The sequence below is a fragment of the Pelecanus crispus genome, chromosome 5, assembly GCF_030463565.1.
Source record: "Pelecanus crispus isolate bPelCri1 chromosome 5, bPelCri1.pri, whole genome shotgun sequence".
NCBI classification, from domain to species: Eukaryota; Metazoa; Chordata; class Aves; order Pelecaniformes; family Pelecanidae; genus Pelecanus; species Pelecanus crispus.
This window is the reverse complement of record NC_134647.1, coordinates 11,943,706-11,969,975: the sequence shown is the minus strand read 5'-3', so window position 1 is coordinate 11,969,975 and position 26,270 is coordinate 11,943,706. Positions and strand designations below refer to the sequence as shown.

At 47.5% G+C, this 26,270-nt stretch overlaps 1 protein-coding gene across 1 annotated transcript in view; it reads right to left on the bottom strand.

Moving 5' to 3' along the window:
* Nucleotides 1-26,270, bottom strand: part of HEG1 (heart development protein with EGF like domains 1) — a 30,882-nt gene that overhangs the window by 3,567 nt on the left and 1,045 nt on the right. The window contains exons 2-20 of the mRNA XM_075710379.1: nucleotides 25,930-26,205; nucleotides 24,628-24,894; nucleotides 24,036-24,290; nucleotides 23,173-23,370; nucleotides 22,347-22,655; nucleotides 21,623-21,937; nucleotides 20,253-20,585; nucleotides 18,816-19,124; nucleotides 17,763-18,086; nucleotides 16,761-17,060; nucleotides 15,885-16,223; nucleotides 13,528-14,895; nucleotides 11,168-11,287; nucleotides 9,439-9,533; nucleotides 8,090-8,148; nucleotides 7,441-7,601; nucleotides 5,560-5,694; nucleotides 348-390; nucleotides 199-236 (exon numbers count right to left, since the gene is read on the bottom strand). Of these exons, the coding sequence (XP_075566494.1) occupies nucleotides 199-236; nucleotides 348-390; nucleotides 5,560-5,694; nucleotides 7,441-7,601; nucleotides 8,090-8,148; nucleotides 9,439-9,533; nucleotides 11,168-11,287; nucleotides 13,528-14,895; nucleotides 15,885-16,223; nucleotides 16,761-17,060; nucleotides 17,763-18,086; nucleotides 18,816-19,124; nucleotides 20,253-20,585; nucleotides 21,623-21,937; nucleotides 22,347-22,655; nucleotides 23,173-23,370; nucleotides 24,036-24,290; nucleotides 24,628-24,894; nucleotides 25,930-26,205 (5,244 nt within the window). The remainder of the gene's footprint in view (nucleotides 1-198; nucleotides 237-347; nucleotides 391-5,559; nucleotides 5,695-7,440; nucleotides 7,602-8,089; nucleotides 8,149-9,438; nucleotides 9,534-11,167; nucleotides 11,288-13,527; nucleotides 14,896-15,884; nucleotides 16,224-16,760; nucleotides 17,061-17,762; nucleotides 18,087-18,815; nucleotides 19,125-20,252; nucleotides 20,586-21,622; nucleotides 21,938-22,346; nucleotides 22,656-23,172; nucleotides 23,371-24,035; nucleotides 24,291-24,627; nucleotides 24,895-25,929; nucleotides 26,206-26,270) is intronic.

Genomic DNA, 26,270 nt, shown 5'->3' with positions numbered 1-26,270 from the left:
CTTAGGAGATAAACATTAAGTCAACTTTTGACAAAGAAGGGCAACAAAGTAATTTTCAACAGAAGATGAAGAAACAAAAAACACTGACAAGAGTAGTATGTACCTACTGCGTTTAGACATAGTCATTTGCAATTACTTGTTTCAAATTTCCCGTTTCTGACACCATGGAAATTAAAAGAAACAAAACTCAGTACTTACGGTTTCCACAGTTGAATCCACCCAAGCCAAATGGGCAGCTGGTAACAGAAAACAACAGGGAGTTTCAGAGGCTTAGTTGTGCCGACAGGTCACCAAAGCAATATTAAGAAGGATGGTGGGGTAGGAGGAGGGCAGAACAGTCACCGTACCTCACACAGGTCTCATTTTCCAGCTTATATCCATCTTCGCAGGCTAAAAAGACAGGATAGAAGGGCCATGAGCACCGCGTAGTGGTGCAGGGGAGGCATTTCCCATCGCCGCTTCCCACGGCAGCCTCACCCCAAACAACGCTGGGGACCCACAAGCCGGCCTGCGCTGCTGGCACAGCAGGAACACGATGCACTCTGGTGTGATGCAATATCTCCTCTGGTTCAGGCAAAACACCGTGCACTTAAATTCACCTCCCACTGGCTTTGACAGGACCATTTCAGGGCTTCCCAGCAGAGCTAGCCCAAAGCCTGGCACAGGGTGAGCAGCTGGTAATGTAATTCCCAGCAGAACCTCTTCTTGCCCAAATGGAAACTCACGGCACACTTGTATTGCTTCCCACAAAATAGCAGAGTAAAAAATCTGCAAGTGTCTCCAGTTTTTGTTTTGAAACCTCATTTGAACAGTGCTACTTTAGCATTGATGCATGTTATTCATTACTTTTAAATGTTAGTATTACAACAAAACGTTACGCAAACAGTGTCATGGTTAACCCAAAGTGATATGTTACGTTCTGCCTCATGAAAAATGTCACTTTTTTTTTATTTATTTCAAATTTGGAGCTAAATCAAATTTTAAAATATCATATTTTACCATAGAATAGAAAGTAATTTTTTTACTAGCCCTAAATAACCCAGAAAACTGCTATGTACAAAATGTTGGTAAAAAACTGAAGGCATCACTTCAAAATAACTGCTGTGCTTAAAGGACAGCCAGCTCATCACCTGAATTACCTGAGAAAATTGTACTACCCTTCTGATGAACAGCAAAGGAGATGACACACTGGACATACAATTATAAGCTTCAAATTACTGCTAAGATCACCACTTTTCTCAGCAATAGTCCCACCAGAGCTCCTGCAGATCTGCTGGCTTTCGCAGAGGCAGTGACGGCAGTCGCTCAAAGACCTGAGTAGGAGTGACACGGATGGAGTCGCTTTGGGCAGAGGAACAAGCCAGGGCCAGCACATGCAGCAGCCCTTGAGGGTCTGCAAGACATCACCCAGGGGTCTGGGAAAACCCTGCAGCACATGCCACAGGGAATAAAACTAGACTGTTAAGTGAAAACCAAAACGCTCATGGATTTTTTTTCCCCCTCAAACACCATACGCTTAAAAATGGTGAGGCAGCAGCCCTCAAGCCCTCTTCCCTCTGCCTTGGTCTCTAACCGTAGGGATAACCTGCAGCCAAAAGCTCTGCGCTCTCTAACCAGCAAGCACAGGGAAATCTGCGGGGAGAGGAGGGGCTGCCCAGTAGAGGTCCCAGCAAAGCCGCAGCAAAGCCCTTGCCTCCTCTCCTCCTCCTCCTCTGCTGCTCCAGCAAGCCAGATGCCTTTTCCACTCTGGCACAGCTGGCAACTGTATTTTCAGAAACACTTAGCACAGGAGGGGAGGAAGGAAGAAAAGAAGGACAAACCATTAGGATGGGATGGCAATATCATAGTAAACCAAGAGAGAGCACCAGTTTTCTGACTGGATTCAGAAGTTTATGGCTCTTCTGGCACCAATAACAAGCAATATTGATGCCACCAGGGAGTAATGTGACTGTGACCTCCCCATTGTAATACAGGTCACAGAACTTCCCTAAATTTAATTCCAGTTTCAAATCAAATAGTTGAACTGGATCTACATTCTAGAGAACCATCCAAGATTGATTTTAATATTTTCAGTGATGGACAACCAACCACAACCCTGAGTCAGATGCTCATAAAGTTAATTTCCCCAGCCACTAAAAACATTCACCTTCTTTCTGGTCTGAATTATCCCAGTGTCAAATTCCAGCCTTTGGATGTTTACTTGCTAGATTGGAAAAGGTTATATGATCGCATTTCTCCTCCTCACCATCAAATCACTCCTTTGCCTTTAATAAAGCCAAGTGCACTGAGATCTTTGAGTCTTCCTGGTTATTGCAGCTTTTCTCTGAAAGCTCACAGGTTCTCTTTCACCCTTTTGATTTCTGTTTCCCAGAAATAGATGTTGCAAGCCCAGGGATTACAAAACTTCCCCTCTTCTGCCTGCCCGTGCCCCCTAAATGTACCCAGGGACCATATTAGCCTTACAAGCCAGAGCTGGGGACCCCTTCTTTACCCACCAGGCCGCCTTTGCAGCTCTGCCCAAGCCTCTGCTTTCCAGGAGACGCAACCCACAGTGTGCCTGGCACTTTGCTCTTGGATGCCTGGCTTTTTGCACTGGATTTATTTTTCTCTCTCTAAGATGGTTTCTTTGAAGTCAAGGAAGAGACCAGAGGTAACTGGACAAGAGTTAAGATCCTCAGTCAACAAACAGCCAGGGCAAGGGTAGTAAATCCCAAAGGACCCTTGCCTGACTCATTCATAACATAGAGGTATTAGCAAAATGAGACTGGATGGCTTGCCCCTTTCACTCCTTTCACCTTCACAGACCAGAAACATCATGGAGCAAATGTTCTACCAAAGTGAGCCACAAGATCAGGCAATAACAAAATCTGCAGTGAAGGGGAGGGAGGTATCACCTTGACAGCTCTCTGTAGTTGCTTTCTCTAATGAGCGCAGCAGCCCCGTGTACCCCAGCCCCAGCCCCAGAGTGCCGCTTGCGTTTTGGGAAGGCTTGGAGGAGCCTGCAGGCAGATGCTGGAGCCCAGCCTAACCTCACCCCCTCAGCCCTAGCCCAGTAACGTGTGTAGGGCACATACACCTTGAGTGGCCTCCAAGCTGGAGCTGTGCCTTAGGCAGGAGCAGCCCTGGGACCCACTGGCACACAGCTCTCAGGCCAGGAGGCTACAGGGGCAGTAAAGAGGAAAAGCAAGATCCTGAACATGCATCTCTGTCTTACTTAAACACTCGGTGCTTATGTCTTTTCCTCTCCTCACCCTGCCTTTTCCTGCCACTTTGCTCTCTCCTCTGGCATCTTTCCTGCTCCTTTGAACACGCTCCCAGGAGAGCTCGCTCTGTCACACTCACTCGGCAGGCTTTCAAACATGAGCAGGGAATAGAGGAAAGGCTTAAGTGTCAGGGGCCAAGCAAAGCTATCGAGTTGTGCTTTTCTACTCAGGATTCCTTTGCCTTTGCCTTCCCAAAAGAGACTCAGGGGTCTCTTTGGAAACTTGCTTTGCTGCTCCTTGCTTCGCTCCAGAAACACTCTGTACTATTAAAAATAGCATGTCCTTGAAAAGCTGGCACATTGGGTTTGTCGCCCTGTTTCTGAAACAGCCCTGAAGATACTGGGAAGGCTGAAAACCAGCAATGACCCAGAGACGACTGAACTGCACACCAAGAGGTACCACGGCCAACATGTTGAAACTGCTGTGGCTCAGAGACCCAACCCTTCCTTGGTCCAGGGGATGCTTTTTTGAGCATGCCCCAGGGGACAGACACCACAAGGCAGGACAAAACAATCCCTGGGGGTCAGGGCAGCCGATCGCCTGTGCCCCAGCAGCTCTCCCAGCTGCACCCGCCTTCCCACGCGGGAGACCGGACAGGGCAGCACAATAGCCATTTCCCTCTTTGCAAATACTATAATTGGAGTTACCGCGCCACATTTTCATGACCCACAATGAGGGTCGGATGCTCAGGAGACCTCGGTTCCTGTTTAGTCAATAAGAGAGCAGAGATTTTCAAAGAGGCTGGCATATTGTGTGCTATATTTAACAGAAAATAGCCCTAAATATCAAATGAGGGCCATAGCTTGGCTTTTGAAAAAGCCTTTAAAAATCCCAACCACCTGGCTTACCCAGATGGGAACAAAGTGATGCTGAAAATCTGGTATCTTGCCAGAGCGTGGCACCATGCAGTCGGTGCTACCCTCATGCCACTGCACTGCAGCCGAAATCCTGCATCAACCCTGTCCCTCAGACACTCTCAAGCTGGTCAATAAGCTGTTTCCTACTGACAGCAGCGAGCTGAAGGTGGAATTGAGGCCTCACTGTGTGCAGGTAGGGTTTTTTATATTTTGCACAGCAAACAAGACCCATAAGTAGGGAGTAAACACGTGTACAAGATGTTAGATCTCTTAGCCCTCTGCAACCATCGCATCTCAGTGCCTCACAACCTTTCAGGTATTTATCTTCCCAACACTGTTTGGCAAGAGACACAGACAAGAAAAATGGTGTAACTCACCCGGGGTCTCCACTGTCAATGATGGAGCAAGAACTGGGCAAAAGCCTCCTAGATTTCAGCTCCGCTCCCCACTCTACTACATAAGCCCTTCTCTGACTCAAGGGTCAGTAGAGATTGTCAGTATTTCCTAATAGAAATCCTTCCCCCAACATACAAGATGAAGGGAGGGAGGGAAAACACAAAGGAGAAAGGTTTTGCCTGGAGCTGCAGAGCAGAGGAGAGGCAGGACCGTGACCTGGGACCCAGAGATGCCCATCTCTGAGATGCCCATCTTAGAGCCTGCAGCACATCAGTAATTTCCAGGCACATTTTTCCCACTCTCTGATCAGATTTGGAATCAACAAAGCATTTCCTCCTATTTCAACACCAACCCAGCAGACACTGCCAGAAGCAATATATAACAACTACTGCAATTCTCATTGATAAGTCATCAGAAAACTGCATTTCTTAAGGAGCCCTACAACAACCACTGGAACTAGGGAATGGACACCCTGATCCTACAGAAGTAACTTTGACGCAGACAAAGACCTTGTTTAAAATGTAGCAAAACCAGATTTCATGATCTGAGGAGTAGGTAAAAAATAATATAACCCTTAAGCTTAAAATTTCTATTAGGAACCCAGCTGAAAAATAAATTCATAATCTTTTTCAGATACTTACTTTAAAAATATTGATGAGCTATTAATATAAACTTGTGAGTTTAAAGCACTTCTCCTAAGTTCGCTGAGAGTTCAGACAAAATCAAAACAGGCAGAGCTGCACGTCATCTCTGCTCTGCGCCACTGAACTGGAGCCCAAAGCAGTCAGGCCCCTTTCTGCCTCTTCTCAATCACTGTGACTCACAGCGTGCTCCAGAAAGAGATAATATTATTCCTAGAAAGAGACTGTATCTTCGGCGTCTGCTGAAAAGTACCCTAACAAAATAAAAGAAACTTGAGCTGCTAATATTTGTTCGTAATACTGAGCTTCTTGCACGCACAGTGATACACACACACACTTATTTCCACTGGAACAAAAAGTTTAAGACAATTCAGGCAAAATATGCCACATAAAGAGCAATACCTCTGCAGGAGTGGTCCATCTTGTTGTATTTGAAGTACCCACTTTTGCACTGGCAGAGCGCGACTCCATCAAAGTCGGTGCATTCAGAAGTTTCCTTGTCACATTCGGGGTCTTTCTGCTTGCACAAGCTGCCAACTGTCAGGTAGAGGTGGCCAACATCAGCGTGGTTCTATCTGAACCCACCATTACACACATTTGCTTTCCCCAGGCATTGCATTCAGCTCATGTGCTGCTTTAATCTCTTTTCTTTTTTTTTTTTTAATAATATTTGTTCCATTAGGAGACAGTCAACATTACACTATGTCACCATTTCTTGCATATCTACTGTCATTTGTATAGGCAAATAGAGGGGATGAATAATAAATGTTTCAGCTCAGAGGCAGAAGGGGAAATGAAAAAGAAAAATTTGGTTTGGCTCAAGCTGAAACACAATCACCCCCTGAGATCGTTCAACAAATCAATTTTTATGTTTATATCAAGCAAAACATTTTGCTCAGCCCAAACCGATTTTTTTCCATTTCAATGCTAAGCACTGGATTTTTTCATTTTTCAAACAAAGAATTTGTCCTTTCATTTACATTCCTTTGAAGCAGTGTTTTACTTTAGAAAGTCAGATTTGTTACAATGAGCATTCAGCAAAACTGTGGGTAAATGATGGAAATTGTGTCACTGAATTTACATTTTTTACTGGGAGGTCAGACTAAATGGAATGAACAAATGAAAAAAATATTCAAGAGAAATAGGATTTTATGGAAAACATGTCACTCATTTGGCACTTGCCTTTTATAAACCTCTCCCTGATAGATCCATCATCTTTTTTTTTTTTTTGATCTGACATCTTTTCTTTTAAGTACTTACACAAGAACATAATTTGTTTCTTATGCTGCTTATTTCAAGTTAGAAGTAGACTTTACCAGAAGCATTGTATCAGAGGTAACAGCTAGATATAATCTGAGCAGGTCTACCAAAATAATGTAAATCAATCCATGGTGGAGTGTGACTTTAAAATATGGCACGTTAAAATAAAAGCACATGCTAAATTTCTCATCTTCATGTTTACTTTGCCAAAATGACCCAAGAGGTTTCCCACTACACCCAGGCTAAACACTGCCACCCTTCATCCTCAAAGCCAAACCTTGAAGCCTCGAACCCTGAAGTCACAGAGCTCCATGTGCAGAAGTTTCCTTGCAGGAGCCCGTCTTTCAAGGGTGCTCACTCCCTGCATCCTGCCAGTAACTCTCACGGCTAAATCTCCTCTGTTGCTCCCTCAGACATGGAGGATGGGGAGGTGCAGGGCACAGGGCCACCACCACCACCAGTGGGGTCCACCTGGAGAAGGTCCTGCACCACACTGTTGTGCTTCTCCAGGCCTCTCTGTGCTGCACCCACGTTCCCGTTTGGCAGGTAGAGGATTTAGTACAGAAATCAAAACCTCTTAATTGTGAACCGTTTTCACACCCTGCAACACTGAAATTGGGCAGGCAGGAGAGCGCAGTTCCCCACATAGCCTGCAGCGGCTCTAATCAGCTTCACTGGGGGGTTTTGTCTCTTGGCTTTCATGCCATTTTTCATGTTTTTTTGATCTAACCAGGGCCCGGTGTCACATCCTGGAGATGAAAAGCTGCCCTACAATGCCTCTAATCCTGGGCTGTGTGATGTTTTCACAGAGAGGCAGATTTCTCACACATGTGGCGAAGATAAGGCTCGATATCTGCATGCCTTTTGTGCTGTGAGGCTCTTAAGATGACTCCCATTTAAATAAGATAAAAAAGATTCAGAGGGGTTTTTCCAAACACCAAAATCTTTCTCGCCCTGTTATAAAAGAAGCCAAGTAAAATATCCCTTTCCCCTCCTGTCACAGTCCCTCCAGATGCTATTTACCTCTGTGGAGCGGTTTCAGGCTGGAGATGAACTGGCAGGCTTCAGTGGGGGATTTGCAGCCTCGAATGTAGCTTTTCACGCTGCTGACAACGTCGTAGAAAGTCACGTTGGATGCTAAAGAGAACGTGGATTGCACTGAAACATGCACAAAATTTGCCTCCCTAACAGAAAACAAAACAAAACAGCCCTGAGTACCATGGGTCAGTCTGATGTCATCATTAGCACCTTATACATAGGACTCTTATTAACGTACATTATAAATAGGACTCTTATTAACACAAGCGATGCTTATCACAGACACAATACTGCATACATACCGAAACAGCTATGCATTGTAACAGACCTTAAAAACAGGACAAAATTACACACAGAGGGGTAAATTTGAAGCTGGAAGGGGTGCTGGTAGCTCACTTTGAAACCAGCCACAAATCCCTCCTGGGCACCTCATAAGCCCATCCCCAGCCGCTCAGGCCAGGAGGAGGGTACTGGGAGAGCCGGGCAAGCTGGTCAGGCATTCCCCATGCCCTGCACTACCATGGGCCAGATTTCATCAAGCCCAGCACCAACTCAAAATGGAGAACATGGATCTCAGGTTGAACATCCCAAACATTCAAGTTTCTCATTCTTCCCCTGGTAGCCTTAGCCTTACCTGGTCACCTTAACTGTGGAGTGGTGGTACCCCGGCAAGCCCGACAGCGATGCATCAAGCTGCAAGGAAGGAGAAAGCAGCTGTTAGTGCCCCGGGGGATGATGGAGTGAGACAGCCCAGTAGGACGCAGCACAGGACGGCCCTCCTGGATCACTGACACCATCCCCTGCATTCACCAGAGCTGCCTGCTGAGGCTGAGGGGCTCTGAGTCTCCCAGCAGTTCATCTGCTCGATAAGAAAGATGTGCTGTCCTGTTGCCAGCAAGGGACGGCTAAAGTCACCATCATGCAGCCTTGGACAGGAATAAAGACCTGGGGATTTTGACATGAGCATCTGCCTGGGGCCCCACTGTGCAATGACCGCAAAGGCCAAGGAGGAGCCAGAAGCCAGCAGGGAGAGAGCCCCGCATGAGGCCAAGCTCAAAGCGGCACCCTCAGAGACTATACGTCTTCCAAGGAGCCTTCCTCTCCCTGGATCCATGTGGGTGGTTGTGTTCACTCCCCAGCACAAGCCATGCAGGCAGCACGAAGGAGACTCACCCCAGCTCCCCCCTTCTTTGGCAGCATCTCCAAATCACCTATTCCAAAAAGACTACTGCAGCTAGCCCAGGAATTGCTAACAGAACGAACTCATGCATGCAGTGATCTGGCTAAAAAACAGACAGAGATGTACCTATCCCCAGCCCAGGGGTCTTTTTGGAGCCACTGATGGCACAGAGTATGGGGAAGCCACCAGCTCACCCAGCGCTTGCTCTCAACTGACCCAGGGCCACATGGTTGCGATAGCACGGCTGGGAAACTCCACCAAGAGGAAGGTATGTTCGGGTGGGTGCTTTTGCTGTGCATGGGGGTTGGCTAAGAGCAAGGTGGCACCAGCTGCAGTCCAACCCACCCCAGCACCTGAGAGATTTACTGATGAACAATGAAGCCCGGAGTGACTCTTTTAATGTTTGACCTTGGAGGAGCACTAATGCCCTTTTGAGATCTGGAAAAGGCAATGCAGCCAGAAGACACTAGGAAAGAATGGAGGCTACAGAAACATGAACCCACCCACATCACTTCATGGTAAGGGCTTCAGGATTTTCTGGGCAGATATGCTGTCTTAAGCCCCATAGGAGCCAGATCTCTTCACTGCTGTCTTAACAGCCTGGGCAGGGCAGGGGAGAGAAGCGTGCTAGGATTTAAAAGTGCACACATCACCAGTCCTACTTACACCAGACCAGGATGGTTTAATGATTAAAAAGGCTAAATCCATGCTACAGAGTCTCGTGGCTTCCCATGACAACCCTAAGAGGAGCAAAGGAGACCTGTCCTGTCAGCAATTGCCAGAGTCCCAGCAATGACACTCACCATCGCCAGGATTTCACTCTTGACGTGGAGGAGCTCTGTGTACTTCCCATGGGTAGTATTAAGTTTCAGGGGGACCTGGCCGATAAATACTCTTACTAAAAAGGAGAATAAGACAAGTTAGTCAGAACACGTCTCTGTGCCATGTTGTAGCTGCGGTTTCTTCCGCCTTACATGAGAGGCTGTCTGCATGGAAAACCCCTTCACGCAGCAGACAGAAAACTCACATCTGAGAGTCACTGCCCCAATAAAGCAAAGTCCCAGCCTTGGGATTTTTCCCAAGGGTTACTGCGATGATCCCACAGCCCCAGTCAAATTCCAGAGCTCAATGCTGCTTAACAGCCACCATTTCACCGCAGCGTTCATACATTTCATATAGAAACACAGACTAATTTAAAAGGACCCCTGAACACAGAGAGAGTTGGGTAAATTTAGTAACAAGACAGTTTCAGGTACCAAACCTATTTATAATAATTTGGGGTAAACGTGTCAAATCCCTTACCCCTCCCAGCAATGGAAGGAAAGCAAATCAGCAAGTCAAAGTAAAGCACTGTAGAAAGGACATTTTCATTTTTCAAATTGTCAGACAGAATGAACAATGACATTTGAAAAGAGGTCCAAAAGATGCATTTTTCCATGCTTAGATTCATATTTGATTCATGGCAGCCGAATGCAATAATCCAAGTTGTCCAGACTCGGAGAGATAATATCCCTAAATCTTGTATTAAGTGTCATGAGATACTCAGTGGAAATGAGAACTCAGAGCTCCAGTTTTATGTTCCACCAGAAAAACAAATACAGTTGCAGATAACATTATAAAGCCTCCAATTCTTTCCCATTTTTTCGCATCCACAGAGCTTATCTTCACCACAAATTTTATATCAGACAGCTCTAATGTAACAACTCTGGGTAAAAATAAGATGAGAATCACCTTCACAGTATTTATATAATCTGCCCGTATCCCAGTTCAAGGCATAATCAAAACAACTCTCTAAATTAGAAGCTGACACATTCCAACTCGAAGAAAAGTTTCAAAACACCCTTCAGGGACACCTCACCCATGTTTCCTTAGCAAAATTTCCATGCCTCTAATCCTTGCTGATTAAGGGTCAGAAGAAACTCTAGCAAAACAAATTCCCCTTTACAATGGGACATTGTAAGTCCTTGAGACTGAGAGTCCTCTAATAGAAAGGAGGGGGTCAGAACCTGAGTTCCAACAAATAACTGTGCTGCATGAAAAATGCTAAAGGTACGAAACAAGACCTTGATCTTACAAAGACTTTCATGGCTGCTTAATTTTCTGCACATGGCTGATCCCACTGAAGCCAGGTTACACAATAGCCCCACTCACTTCTCCCAAGCCAAGCGCCGTCGCCCAGGATTGCAGGGCTGGGAGCTATGATAAGCTGCTGAATGCTTTTTGGGGGTTGTAAAACACATTAGGAACAGAAGGGGCACATCTGTCTTTACTAACAAGCCTGAGCCCACCGCTCTGTTGCTGTGTTTTTAAGAAACTCTCAGCTATCACTGCGCCTGCTCTCTGGGGCACCTCAACACAACAGGCATTAGACACTGCACTTGTATAAACAGCAAAAGGCTCTTGTTAGAAGTGGTGTTTAGGAGGAACATTAAGCTCCTGAACTAGTCTGAGCCTAGGTTAATTTATTTTAGAAGATTACAGATAATTATTTCTATCTTTTTCTCCCCTGGTTTTTTACTGTTGTTTTCTTACCTAAATTGCACTTTCCTTTTTCCAGCTCATATCCAAGAGGACACTGACAGATATAGGAGCCACGGGTGTTGTTGCAGGTAGCCAGCGCAGGACAAGGGTTGGAAAGACACTTATCCACATCTACAAAAGCAGAAAAAAACCCAGGCTATAGTTATACAATCACACAAATGATCAACTGTTGGGCTAAAAAAGATCAACTTGGCTCCTCTTGTGTGACCCCCTGAGCATTATCAGAGGTTTCATTGCATCATTTGCACTTACTGTTTATCCTGTTCTTAATTATTCTGTTGGAGCTGCAAGAATAAACACAAACCACTTTCTCTTGAATATTCATTCAAAAGCCCTCGGGATCCAGTGTTGATCCATGTTAACATGAACACCCAGCTTGTCTACAGCACTGCTCATCTGCAGATCTCAAGGTGCTTTCAAAGACAAACAACCCTACAGTTATGGATGGAGAGACTGAAGAAGGGACCTCAACAGGCAGAGCTAGAGACGGGAGCATGGGCTCCTTCACCAAAGTCCAGCCCTTTTCATCCAAGCCATTTCCATGATCCAAAGCTAGTGCCTGAACACTGATGCAGTCTGTAGATTACCCAGTAATGGTGGAGGCATCCCTGGCTACTGTCACCTCTTTCACCAGGGTTGCAGCCTCCTCCATGCCAGGCTGGGGATGTTCACAGCAGCAATACCTGCCTGTGCCACTGCTCCTAATGCACTTCCTTCTGGGTGAGCAAGGGCTTGGGGAGCAGACACCAGCTGTGAAATATGGAGTATCAGGGGATTAATGACTGTAGTCTCAGATGCTTCATAGATTAGCCAACTCAAACTTCAAATTCTGGAGAAGATATCCAATACTTCCCTTTGAAAAAAGACATGTTCTACTCAAAAATGTTCCTCTTGCTGTGCGTATGACTCACATGAGCACAAATGCACATCACATACGTGTGCAAGGGCAGACTGCAGGCAGGACTGTGGACTTGCTTGCGCTACAAGATGAGCAAGACAGTTTACACACCACTCATACCTATTTTGTGGCTACTGCTGAGCATGGCAGCAGAGGCAGGAAGGATGGGCTTTGTGGTTAAAGCACAAAGCACAAGAGCCAAACCTCTGTGTGTGTTTCTGACAGTGCCACAATACCCCATGTCATCACACAGGCCCTGCAGACCAGACAGTCGCAAGCCGACCTCCGTGTTGGGCAACACCATTTGACGTAATCTCTGTGTCTTGACTAGCCTGGCATGGCTACCTCAGCATCAGCAAGAAGGAGATTTGGTGTCTCTGATCTAAGCAGCCAGAAATGAGTGGGTGTATTTTAAAACGTTGGCTTTCACTTTGCCGTCCTTCAGTTTGCACTTTGTACAGCGGGGGCCAGGGCAACTTCTCTTATGGCAGTGAGTGCCCACGTACAAAGCACCATGTCCAAGGCAGCAGAAGGATCTTTTGCATTCTGGTAAATGGCAAAACTTGGTATTTAAAGGAAAGACTAACTTGGCACAAGTGTGAATCAGTTGGTAAAAAGGATATATTACCTTAATTTTTTGATAAAAAAATCCATTCTCCTACACTGAATTTTTTTGCATGAAGCCCTAGCTATAATTAAAACCAATCAGCCTGAGAAATAACCTTTAAATACTTAATTATCGGATGGAATATATACTATTGCCAGTATTTCACTGAGATTAATGCAGTTAGCACACACAACATCCTACAGTGGCATGAGGGCCAGGCTCCTGAACTTTAAACACACAATCGATTTCCATTCATATAAAACTTCAGTCAAGGTATTTACATGAGAAGATAAGGAGCCTGGCAGCGGTAATAAATGATGTTTTACACCACACTCAGCAAGACTACGGTACATACCCCACCCAGAGAAGCAACAGGCCCTTGAGCAGGACATTATTCAGTGAGGTGGGAGAAAATGACCATAGGTTGGTAATAACAGAAGAAGCTCCAACACCAATACCAAGTGCTGGCCAATTGCCCTTTCTCATGAATAAGATAGATATTTATTGATATCGATTGATATTGTCGACCAATCGACAAATATAAAATGCATCCTACAGTTACCTGGAAGACCAGTCAGCATTATTTTCTTAAAATTCTCAAATTTCAGCTTAACATTTCTATCAGAAATGTTCACCAAAATGCTCACCCTTCTGCAGCAGTTCAGCTTTATTGCTTAACCCTTAGCTTAAAAATACCAACATGGAGACCGACTTCTTATCCTCAAACCCGGCTGAAAACAGACTTGTCATACATACATACATAACCCTTCAAAGACCCTTAAAATGGGACCCAGGTGTTTTCGGGCCCCCTCGCCCACCACTGATGAGTGCCATTAGACACGTTACCTGTTGCCGGAGACGATGTCCTCAGCCCGGTCGTGCTACTCGATGGAGGAACAGTGGTTGGTTTGGTAGCAGCCAACGTAGTTGCAATGCTCACAGTGGTCTTACTGGTTGGAGGGACTTCAGAAGGACTCGTAACAGGGATGTTTTCCTCAGTGACTTTACCAGGCCTTGCAGTGGTGGGATCCACAGCTTCTGTGCTTTCACCAGTGGTATACACATGCTTAGTGGCAGTAGGCGTTTGAGCTCTGTGGGCTTTCGTGGTGCTAGCATCACCTGGGGTTGGCCTGTGACTGGCTGGTGTTGTCAGCACAGGAGGTTTCACCGTGGTCAGTGCCACAGCAGGGACAATGACACTGTGGTTTGTTGCACTTGGTGAGGGACTAAGGGGTGCATCCGTTGGCCCAGCCCATAGGGCATCACTGACCGTGGTGAATAGTGATGTTGTCTTCCCAGAGCTGCCTCCCTGGGTGGTGGTGGCTTTTGGCGAGGTGATCTCCGTTACTGTCACGGGAGCAGACACGGACACGATGTGTCCACCAAGCTGCTCCATGGTCACTGTGGGGAGAGGACGAGACCCAGTGGAGGTGAAGGTGGTGCTGTGTTGGGGCTGGTGCGTGACATTGTGCTTGTTGGTCCCTCTGGGGGAGCTCCCGGCCACGGTGGCTGCGGAGGGCACCCGCCTCACCACAGTCGTAGCTACAGAGGTGCTTGCTTGACCACTATCATTGGACTGCAAGATGGATGATGGTGACGAAAACAGAGGCAATAAAGATGCTAATGAATAAGATGGGGAAAGCAATGAGGAAGTGGGCAAGGAGGATGACAAAGCTTGCAGAGGGGGTGAAGATGCCATCACAGAGGATGAGAGTGGTTCAGATGACTCTGATGATGTAAACAAATAGGTTGGTGGTGGCGTTGATGACAGCGAGTGATGCAGCGATGACACTGAGGAAGAGGCTGGAAATGCTGATGAAGATAGAGATGATCTGCCAGTGGTCAACAACTCAGAGTCAGTGTTGAAGAGAGTTGTATTTTGTATGCTGCCTGGAGAAGCAGAAGTCAATGGTTTGGAAGAGTGTACCAGCAACGGCTCTGTAGATGGTTCAACAAAACTGTCATTGCTGGAGACGTTGCTACTCCTGTCCTGTGCCACAGAAGACTTGAATGAATCAGAAGGGTTGGAAATTTCAGAAAAAAAGGTGGAACTTTCCGAGGAGTCAGCAGAGGTGCTGCTATTCGAGATAGACAGGAGGGTCCTTTCTCCTCCTCTGGTATATGTGGTTGAAATGTACGTGCCATCTGTATGAGAAACTGAGGTCCGTTTCTCAGCATCAATGCTACTGACTGGCTGATGGCTACTTGAAAAGCCTGGAGTAAAAGGACAAAATATATTAGAAAGACAGAGCAATATGAAAATATTTTGATGTCTTATTAAAATCACTTGCTAAATACATAAAATGTTCTTGTCTGTGAACTGGCCTATGCTCTTCTAACAATTTAGAGCACCATGCAAGCAAGCCTATTGAATTAGGAGTCTTCTGCACTTCTTAATTCATTCTAAAATGGTGACCTCAGACAGACACAAGGCTCCCATGAAACGTGTAGGGTTCTAAAACACTATTCTTCCAGTATTGTTTTTCTAATGGGATCGAGCACTTAGCATTCTGTGATATTTTGTGGCAAGCTAAGCAGGAAAACCCATCTGTTCTCTTTATCACTCATAATTTATAAATTCATATCATCTCCCTCTTATCCTCCATTCCCAACTCAAGAATATCCACCTTCTTCAGTCGGTTTGTTTTTAGACACAGTGAACTTCTTGCCTCTGCAGGATGAAATTATTACATTATGTTAATTTGCAGCTTATCATGAACTCATTGATTGAAAACTTGGCAGTCAGAAAATCCTAAATGAGTAGCACATCAGTCTGCAAAAAATTCAGATTATTTAGCATAAAAGGTGCAGTCAATCTTACAATATGAATTTCAGGATGTACAGCTAAATTCAGCAATCTCTAAAAATAGGCTATTGAATATTTGGTTTAATTCCACAATTGACGTAGGTCATGAAACACTTCTGAAAGCATCACCCAAAAGAAACCAGTTAGGCTGCAAAAAAATAAATGCGGCCATTAAAACAGGAGAGTTTCCCTGCTCAGGTTCATGGCTTCACTTCTGGAATGATTCCCCATCCAGGTGGGGTCTGGCTTTGAGTCCTTTGATGAAAACATCCCCCTGAGTGAATCCACAGGTGGCATTGCATGTACTAATGAACGAGAACTTTGTATGCAACATAGATAAATGCAGGACAATGTGAACTTCCTCCTCAAAAATGTACACCAGGAGACACTAACTTACTTGTGAGATCATTTTGGAAAAAAGAAGTGGGTATCTTGGAAGAACGTGCGAAGAGTGTCTCCGTTGCAAAGGCCGTGAAGCCCCCACTGCTGGTGGAGGTGTTGGCCATCCTGCTCTGCTCCACCGACGCTGGCTGATCTGTCCCTGGAGAGCTGGTGGTTTCGGCGTAGGAAGCGGAGCTCTCTGTGCTACCAGCCAGTGCGCTGTCTGTCACCGAGTGCAGCATCCTCTCTCCACTGACAGCAGACATGGAGGAACCGTATGCAGGATCAGTGATGGGGCTGGACATCCTTTCCTCAGCACTCGACCTGCCTAGGGAGTGATGGCTGCTGCCCATGGCTGGAATAGGATCGAAAAGCAGGCATCTGATTTTATCATCTCAGAGCAGAGAGCACTTGTGAGTACTACAATATTTCTGTTTGGAAATGCAGATGAATAAAATTGCACAGATGAACACAGATTAAATACAGATTAAGTAGATCTCACATATCTATCACCTTAAATGTGGGCTTAACACAAAAAAGCCTACTCCAAAGAAACAGGACTGTCCAAATACAGAGGGACAACTGATACCACTAGAGTCATACTGGCATATTTCTGTTATTTATAATTATCACCCCAACCCAGGCAGGTAGTAGATGTGTCCTACAGCAAGAAGCTATGCGTCTCATTCCTGAGACTTTTTTGTTAAGCATCAACAGCTGCAGATATACAACACCAAGGAGCAGAATCACCACCGCTTATAAATCCTGCTCACAACACCCGCAACAGCGCTGACACTTGGTGGTGGTCATATCAACCCCACGGAAGAGGGAAGGGAGAGGCAGTGGGTGTTTTCCTAATTCAAATGCCATTCCAGAGTTCAGAAAAACTCACTGGAATGTTCACCGGCAGCTGAGAAGTAGGTGGAGACCCTGGATGAAAGGGTGACCTTGGGCTCTGGGTACCCTGCTCGGCCAGATGAGACATGTCCCATTCCAGGCCATGCCGTGGAGGATAGGAGGGGGCCGGTGCGGGGCTCCTCAGTCGTGTCCGGGTGAGACATGGGGCTTTCCGTTGCTGTGCTCCACATGCTGCGGTCAGCTGTAGCCTGAGATGTCCCCTCCCTGTGGCTGGAGAGTGTGGTCGAGACATACATGGTCTCAGTAGGAGCACCAGAAATTCTTCTTCCTCTCTCTGGAATTGCAAAGCAGAGATATACATAGATATATATAAAATATATACATTTTGTATATTAATAATACCTTTGAGGCCTCCACAGGGACTAAAATCTGAATATTTCAATCCCCACAGCAGAGATTGCCCTTGGTGACCAACATCATTTTTTTGCTAAGTGGGGTTCCCAGGCAATCTGTACTTTTCCCGTTTACACCAGGAAAATAAAACAGATTGGGGTGCATAGCATTTCTGAAGGAGAATGGTGGCAAGGAGGTAGGACTTGGTCTTGAATGTCCTGCAGAAAATTCCCTCAGGCAGACCAGTGGGTTTCAGACCATCTCTGGTGGGACCCTGGCAGCAGAGCTGAGGCTGAAACACATGATAACTGGGATATAAGGAACAGAGAAAAGTCTACAAACCCTTTGCCACATCTCGTGCCAGACTCCCCAGGTTTGATGACTGAGGTCAAGGCTCCATGGCAGCCTCCGCATGTGGCCCAGAAGAGCTGCCTCGCCATCTAGTTCCCAACACAAGAAGCGCTGCCCCAAGTGCTGTGAGGCAAATAACTCACCAACCATGCAGTGCTCAGATGCCCTTCACTATAAAGTTTACTAAAAAGGCAAATCTAGTTTAAAGCTAGAAAAGGGACGATGGGAGCTCAGGAGGGGGTCAAGGAGGAGAGATGTCCTCCACAGCAAACCATGAAACCACAAGTCCCACCTGAAGCACTTGGTGAAGGCAAAGGCACTGAAATGCTGGGAGAAAATGCAGGTAGCGGCTTCGTTGGAAGCTCACCAAGTCCTGCACCACTCTGCGAAACATCGCTCTGCCTCCCAGGCTCTGTTGCCGATGAGGACGGCAGAAGGACCACATCCAAGGAGCTGGAGCGCGGTGGAGCAGGAGCGGAGCTCCCTGCTGCGCTGGATGCTGGGCGGGTGTCTGACATGGGCACTGTGCTCCTCTCCCCACTGCTGGTGGCTATCACTGAGCTGGGTGTACTGGTGAGAGGAGCAGCAAGCAGGCGTCCTCCTGTAGCCGAGGTCCCTTCTGTTGAGAAAGAACAAAGCAAAATGGATTTATACACCCTATGCTATAAACAGGCGGGCATGCTCTCTTCCATCACCACCCTTAGGCTGACAGCACAGATATAACATGGAGGAAGACCCAAACCTGGAGAAAACACTAACTGTGAAGACACCACCCTTTCCTGTGCAAGGAGGTGTTGCTCACAGGAGGACACCCTGAAGAGGGCACTAGGAACAAGTCCTGAGAGCGCTGTTGGGTTTGCTTCCCTTGGGCGCTGCTCCTGGTGCTGCACTCCAGCCTCGGGCACCTGGCGCCTGCACCACCACCGCAGCGCCCGCAGTGAGCAAGATGGGGTTACAGCGGCCCCTGACTCCCTGATACTCAAAACAAAGCTCGGCAGGACTGTACGGGGTCAGTAAATGCTGCATTTGCATCCCAGGGCAGGAGTCAGGAGTGACTGGTGTTGCCTCCTGCTTGTATAAACACAGCCAGTGGGGCAGTCTTGAAATTGGGCGCTCTCAGAAAACACACCAAATCTCCGGGCCAGACTGCTCGTGCAGCAAGGCTGGGTTTTTCTGGTGACTAAATGCAAAAACCAGCTAATGCGCTTTTCTCTGGAAGTTGAAATTTTCCTGCGTAATGCCCAATGCCATTGTCCAGCCCCTTCTAGCACGCCCTCACTCCTCCACACAGAGCGGATGTTTGGTGTCTACAGGAAGAAGCCCCATGGGGATGGTCAGAGCTCACCTGGTGAAGTGCTTTCCAAAGCAGACTGTGAGCCTGTGAGCAATGGGGCCGTGGACGACATGGTGGCACCTCTGCCACCACCACCCTGGGCTCCCAAAGAGGACTGGGTATGGTCTGGAGAGCTGGTGATTTCAGTACCAGTGGTGGAAATCTCTGTTGTTTGGGCCAGTCTGGTGCTGGCTGGCAGAGACCTTAATGTCCTCCCTCCACCCTTGGTGGCTGTTGCAGAAATGGAGGTACTGGTGGCGGGGAAATCAGTTCTTCTCTCTGTTGACAGGATGCTGAATGACACATGGCTGCTTCCAGTAGCTAAGACGTGATAAAGAAACAATTTACATTTTTACACATGTGAAACTATAAACATACAGCCGAGAGTTTTCTTCCAGTAACACCCAGAGGCAGCAAGTACATGCACAAGTAGAAAATATAAGATGTCATCCAGAGAAAAAAGGAAATTTCCAAAGACGTGAATCCTTCTGACAGAAATTTTTCTTCTAAAAAACGTGGTTTGATACCAAGAAAAGTGCTATACTGCTAAAGGCTACAAAAAGGAAAACATAAATATAAAACTGCATACAAGTAAATGAAAACAGCTGGGTAGGTTTCATCCCGCTATCAGTAGATGTAGACAATGTATGTGTGAATATTCAATACGGAAATATTTAATACTGGGAAATCATTAAGACAGGGAAAAAAATGGTCTTTATATAGGAATTCCTGAAGTTATTGCTTGCAAATCTGTTGAACTACTAACGCTGTGCACTTGATTTCACCATTATGTGCCTGAGTGCATTCCATACTGCTAGAACAAACAAATACCGTTAACAACCCAGAAAAGCCTGGAAATCCGTTCAGACAAGGCACAACGCTGAGCAGTGTGAAGGTCTTAAAGTCTGAAGAAATGGGGTCAGGGGATCAGACTCCTTCAGCACCACAGCACGGTCTAGGACCAAACAGTGGCATGAAGAACCTCAGACACCACATTCAAAGTTGCCTTAAATCTGTTGAACTGGTTCAATTTCTGGGAAGCAACATGGTCTAAGGGGTAGGACAGAGGGCAGGAACTGAAGTCCGGTCCCTGGGACTGCAGGGACATGATCTAATCCTCCCTTGCTTAGTTCTCTTGCCTATAAAATGGAGATAGCAACTGGAGATAGTAAAAAAAGAACTGTGATTTGAAAGTTAATTGTTTTTCTTGGCATAATGAAACTTTCCACACATATGCCCTCTCTGTAAAAAACCCAAACCACATTTTTTGGTCAAGCAAGAGCTGAAATATTTCATCACAAAAATTACACTGCATCCTTCCAAACAATATATTCTGCATAGCTGTCACGTCTTTTGACAGCAGAAGAGAGTCAAGCAAGTGTAAGATACAATAACCGTCCTCCTTCTACTTACAAGAAGAACGGTATTTCACTTCTAACTTGAGCTCACCTGAGGAAGGACCTTCTGAAGGAGAGTGAGAACGTGTTAGCAAAGGATCTGCCACCTGCTCTGTAAAATCCGTGGTTTCTCTGGACCCACGAACTCCATTGGTCTCTCCCACAGAAGACGTGGACAAGGATCTGATTGCGCCTAAGGTCCTGTACATGCCACTACTGGATGTGAAGACTTCTGCTGCCCATCGGCGGCTGCCTGTGGCAGACCTCGGGGGCCTCCCACTGCTGCCAGTGGCCGTGGCTGAAATTAAAGCGCTGGTGGGAGAGGAAGCAAGGGAGTTTTTCTCTGTCGTTGAGCTGTTAACTGGTTGGTGGCTGCTTCTGACACCTAAGATACAATAAAACCAGGTTTGATTTATGCATATATACATTTGAGGGACTGTCAGTACAGCCTATGTTTGTATCCTGTTTGTTGAGATATTGAATAGACCAAGTTCTCAACCTGCAAAAAGGTGCTACTCTGGGAAGAGGCGAATCCCCTATGTTCAGGCACATGTGGCTTACAAAAAGCCATGAAAATCACAACTTAAACACATGTTTTTTAACTGCAGGCTGTGTGCAATACCTGATTTATGTATTGAAGGTGCCTTTGAGCCTGTTTAAATCAGGAGTCTATAGCTTTAACTTCAAAGCAGCTCTAGAGGATGAGCTAAAAAAGGCCTGGTTCAGGCTCACCGAGCCCCCCGCAGCACCAGGTACCCAGGACCACACAGGGCCAGACACAGCCTCACCCATAAGATGCTCAGAAACAGCCCATCGCCCCAGCCTGGCATTCGACCCAGCCCGATTTACTCCATGTTTAGCAGGCACGCTGCCCCAGGGCTCTCCCAAACAGCAGTGCTGGGGATGCCGATATTTCACCAGCTCACCGGGAGCAGGCGCTGCACTACAACTAGCAAAGTGATGGGCTTAATTGTGAATTAATGGTGAATGGCGGGGCAGAGCTCACTTGGGAGCACTCCAAGGGCACGGGGCAAGTCAGCACTGTTGTGGCTGCTGGGGACTGCCAAAATGCTGCCTCTTTCGCAGACTAGCCTGCACGGCAGACACAGCACCAGGCAACGGCTGCAAATCGCCAGCAAAAGTGTCTCCAGCAAGGAAAAAGTGCATGCACATATTTCTAAACGATGGCTGCTTTTCCCAGCACAGGAGTTTCATTAGCAACGAGGATACTGATGTTTTTCATTTTTTCACCCAAAAGCTGAGATCCACTCCCACCCTTCCCCCCAGCCCCACTGCCTGCCCAGTAATAAAAATACCCATATACCCAACAGTGACTGATGGCCATATCTAAAGAAAAACAGAGCAGGGATGTGAAATCCCATCCAACCCCAAAGCAGCCAAATTTCAGACCAACAAATTTACCTCTGGAATTACTTTCGGAGGCAGAGAGGGAGCTTGTGAGCAAAGGCTCCCCGGGAGGCGCTGGGAGGTCAGTGGCTTCCCATGAGCCATTAGGACGGTGCATCCCAGCCCCCGAGGAGGATAGTGTCCCCCCCAAAGAGCTGGTGGGGTTGGTGCTGGTGGCAGAGCCCCTTGTCACCCTGGCTGTGCGGCCATCTGGGGGGGACCCTGGTGCCCCCGCTGCCACGCTTAGCATGTCAGCACCACCGGCATCCAAGTGCGGCGTCACCTCTTCCGTAGCTGGGATGCTCTTGGGTTCGTAATTGCTGCTAAAGGCTACAAAAAGGAAAACAGAAATATAAAACTGCATACACGTAAATGAAAACAGCTGGGTAGGTTTCATTCCGCTATCAGTAGATGTAGACAATGTATGTGTGAATATTCAATACGGAAATATTTAATACTGGGAAATCATTAAGACAGGGAAAAAAATGATCTTTATATAGGAACTCCTGAAGTTATTGCTTGCAAAATTCATCTGAAAGTTTTCAAGGAAAATCTATCCTCCTCTTCCAACAAGAATAATATTTATCCATACTTTCATTTCTGTGAAATGTTTTTAAACCTACAGAATGTGCCAAATACAATATTATTCCTCCTTTCTTTAAAATAAAAAGGATGTATTTTGTTTATAAAGAGTCTTTAAATAATGTTCTGTGTTATACAGCTAGCTATCAAAACTCACTCGTGGATGCGCTTTCCGAAGCAGACAGCGAGCCCGTGAGCAGCGGGTCTGTGGCACCTCTGCCACCACCACCCTGGGCTCCCAAAGACATCCTAGGAGACAAGGTCCGATCTGAAGAGCTGGTGATTTCGGTACCAGTGGTGGAAATCTCTGTTGTTTGGGCCAGTCTGGTGCTGGCTAGCAGAGACCTTAACGTCCTCCCTCCACCCTTGGTGACTGTTGTGGAAACGGAGGTATTGGTGGTGGGGAAATCCGAAACTCTTCTCTCCGTGGCTGAGACATTGGACGGCTGGTAGCTGCTTCCAATGGCTACAGTACAATAAAAAAACCTGCTTTATATGTATGAAATTATAAACAGATTGATCCATTTTTCTTCCCAGATGCTTACAGCGCACATACGGATATTAAGCACAGGAAGTTTTCAATCTGGACAAAGTGCTCTTTTGGAAAGGCATGAATCCCCTCGCCACAGGAAGACCTTGCACAAAACCCGGGGCTTGCCGCCAGGGCAGTGCAGCTTTACAAGAGCTGGAGCGGCTCAGCCAGCGGGAAACCCCACGGGACAAGAACCGTGGGGACTTGCCTTTAAACCCTACCTTCACTCTAAGACTGGTGGAAATCAGCCCAGGCTCTCTTAGTTTTTTTTTTTTTTTTTGAGCTTGAATATGGCATCAAACAGCAAAGAAGGGAAACCTGAGCATGGCCACATTCCCATGAGCCTGCAGCTCACTATACAACCCAGGGTTTAACAGGACACAGGGAAAAATGCTTAAGGAAGTACAAAATCCAGCACAAAATAGAGTAAAACAACAACTTGTAGACTAACCAAGTTCACCCATGGCCGTGCTTTCCGAAGCTGGGCGAGAAGGGGCGAGCTGGTGCTCTGTGGAGGGCCCGGGGAAACGTCCCTGCGCCGGGGCCACCGAGGAGGGTGCCGAGGCTGGGGGCTGAGCTGCGGAGCCGGGTGCTGCTGCTTGGATACCGGACCTCAGGTTTTCTGCAGCCGTGCTGCTGCTCCGAGCAGCTGCAGAAGAGGGAAGGGATGTGTTAATGTGAGAGCCCTGGGGATGCGTTTGCTCCTGACAAACCCTGGGCACAGGATAAGGACTTGGCAATGCCGAGGTTTTCAATAAGTTCCTGTGGAGTGGGGCAAAGTCTGCTTTTGAGAGCTCTAGAAATAGCTGCTTGTGAAGCAAATGAGGGGAAGATGTGGAGCTCAGGGACCTCGGGTTTGTGGTCCTGCACAGGTTGTTGGAGCACAGGCATCTCACCCTGTCTAGCCGAGAACAAACCCACCCGGCGTGGCTGTGAGCATGGGTTACCGACCTCACACCCTGCTACAGCACCCCTCGGGTGGGACACACAGCTCAGGTGGGGCTGGGACCCCAGCTTTGCTCTATGGCTGGCACTGAACCAGCCGAGACATTTTGCAGCTGCAGTCGCCCACCCTGCAGAAAACACAGTGATAAGGTCCAAAGACCTTTTTTTTTAAGTGGAAAACATTGGGGGGTTTTGACCAAATTATTTTTTCCATTGCTTTTTCCTACTTTCAGCAGGGAATTTCAGCTAACCACCCAAATAATAACAGAGTGTGTGCAAAACACAACATCTTCTCTGTTTCAAGAAAGCAAAAGCTATATAAAGGCTTTTTAAAGCTCTAAAACAAACCCGTGTGCCAGCAAAGCTCACCTCCAAAAGCGCTGTCCGTGGCAGGCAATGGTGTGAGGAAAGGGCTTGTGGAGTTCTCTGTGACATCCCTGAGGTGTAGTCCCACGTGGTTTGCACCAGTCTGGGTACTGGAAGCTCGAGGGGAGGACTGGGGCTGTCCCGGAGAGCCAGGGAGGGGGGTGCTGGGGAGGGGCCTCAGTGTCCCCCTGCTGCTCCCCGAGGGGCTGAGTGCAGCGGCCATGGTGCCCACCGGTCGAGAGGGGCTCTCGGTGCCTGCGAGGCAATGGTGGAAAGCAAATGAGAGCACAGAGACAGGCTGAGCCGCTCACCCAGCACCCTCCGCTGTCACCCCCCGCCTCCCCCCGCAGCCTGCAGTCCCCTTGCTTGTACTCTGCCTACAGCAACATCGTGTTTGGGAGCCGCACTGAGTAATTCCTAATGTTCGAGGCCAGGAGAAGCCACGTGGATCCTCCTCTTCACCCTCGTGCATGAAGCAAGCTAGAAAACTGCCCTGAGCACATGGTGAGGACGGAGGGCCGGATCCAGCGCACAAAGCTCTAGCAATGCAGGGAAGCCAGGCTTAACTGATGCCCAGTTTCTCTGGGGAACAGCATCCACCCCGTTCCCAGGCTGAACTGGGATGGCTCACCTGGGGGATGAGTCTCCGCAGAGGGAGGCAGCAGCACCGTCCTCGTCGCATTGTCAAACCCTGCCACATCCCAGGTGCTGCGGCGCCCGCCCAGCGTCCCCTCGGCCAAATCGGTGCTGATGGCTGCCAAAACCTGTGGTGTCCTCTCAGCAGCTGCAGGGGTGGCGGGAGAAGCCAGAGCCCTCTTGCCTCTCTCCCAGCTGCTCACAGCATGGTGATGGCTTCCAGTGGCTGGAAAGCAACGTGGAGAGAGTCGTGTTCCCCCTGGACAAGTTAACGTGACTCGGCTGGGGTGGCAGCAGCATCACCCGCAGTAGTACCCAGCCCTACCGTATGCAATAGACAGGGTCACGGCAGAATCCCCCGTGTTTCCTCTACTTAACATAGAGCACGCTGCAAGAGGGACTGCTGGGAACAGAGGGTTTCTGTCACCAAGAAATATTGGTATTTCAAAATTTGTCTTTATTTGTGCATGGCAAGAGAAACACAGATTTTTTTTTTTTTAAAAAAACATTAAAAATGCACAAGGCAGTAAATAGCTTATGCCAGGACAGCCAGCAGCTGGTAGCCTGGGCATGCCAGCTCCACACTTTAGTCCCTAAGCAGGAAAAAAAATGAGGAATTAAAAAATGAGGAATTAAAAAATTAAAGACAACCTCTATGCTCATATCTCAGCAAGACATTTATTTCATCTGGGGATATTAAGAAAAAACCTGAAATGGGGATGGGACAATCAGCACAGCCCTGTCCTTCTGGTGTGGGAAACAAGCTTTGATTTAGTGCATGCTTAAGAAAGTACATTAATTTACTCGTGACCACAGTCCCACCAAAAGTGGTGAAGACTATGAACAAGCCCAAAGGTAAGTGTTTACTTGCACAATCTCCATGTGAGGACCTCAGCTACAAATCATGATGCAGCTGGTCAGATATTTTTAACTTGGGAACCCTTAATCTAGGTTGAGTTCGCAGTGGGGTTCAGCTCCTCCCGGGAGGAGGCATGGAGATGCAGGGGGGTCTCCACTCTGCTTTGAGGTCCATGGGTGGGCAAGACTCTCTGGGGTGCTGCTGGGTGGTGAATAATGACAGCAGCAGCTCCCAAAAGGCACCTTCACTGTAATATTTTTTTAAAAAAATCAGCTTTCCTGGGATTGGATTTCTTCCAAAAATCTGAATTTCTAGCAGCAGGACTCCTTCCTAACCCACCAGCTCCACTTGGCCTGTGGGCTGGGTAAGGCAAATGGAGATTCTCGCATTGATAAAACTCACCAGGAGGATGGCTGTGGGTGGGCAGGTGGGTCGCCGTCCCAGCAGACGGGCTGTCCGGGGACCCTGTTCCCAGTGAGGTGAAATCCCCACCATCGGTGCGGGGACTGATGTGCCCCGTGACCTCACTTGCCGCTGGCACCGCACCGTGCCTGGCAGGCAGCGATGCCCGCTCCCCGCTCCTGGCCAGCATCGTCACCAGCTCCATGCTGTCCACAAGAGCACCAGAAGTCCTTATCTCCGTGTCCAAACTTCTCGCCTGATGGCTGCTTTCGATGACTGAAAGGAAAAACAAGAAAAAATTAAAAACCCATCAGTGCTGGACGTGCAGGCTCGGCTCGTTG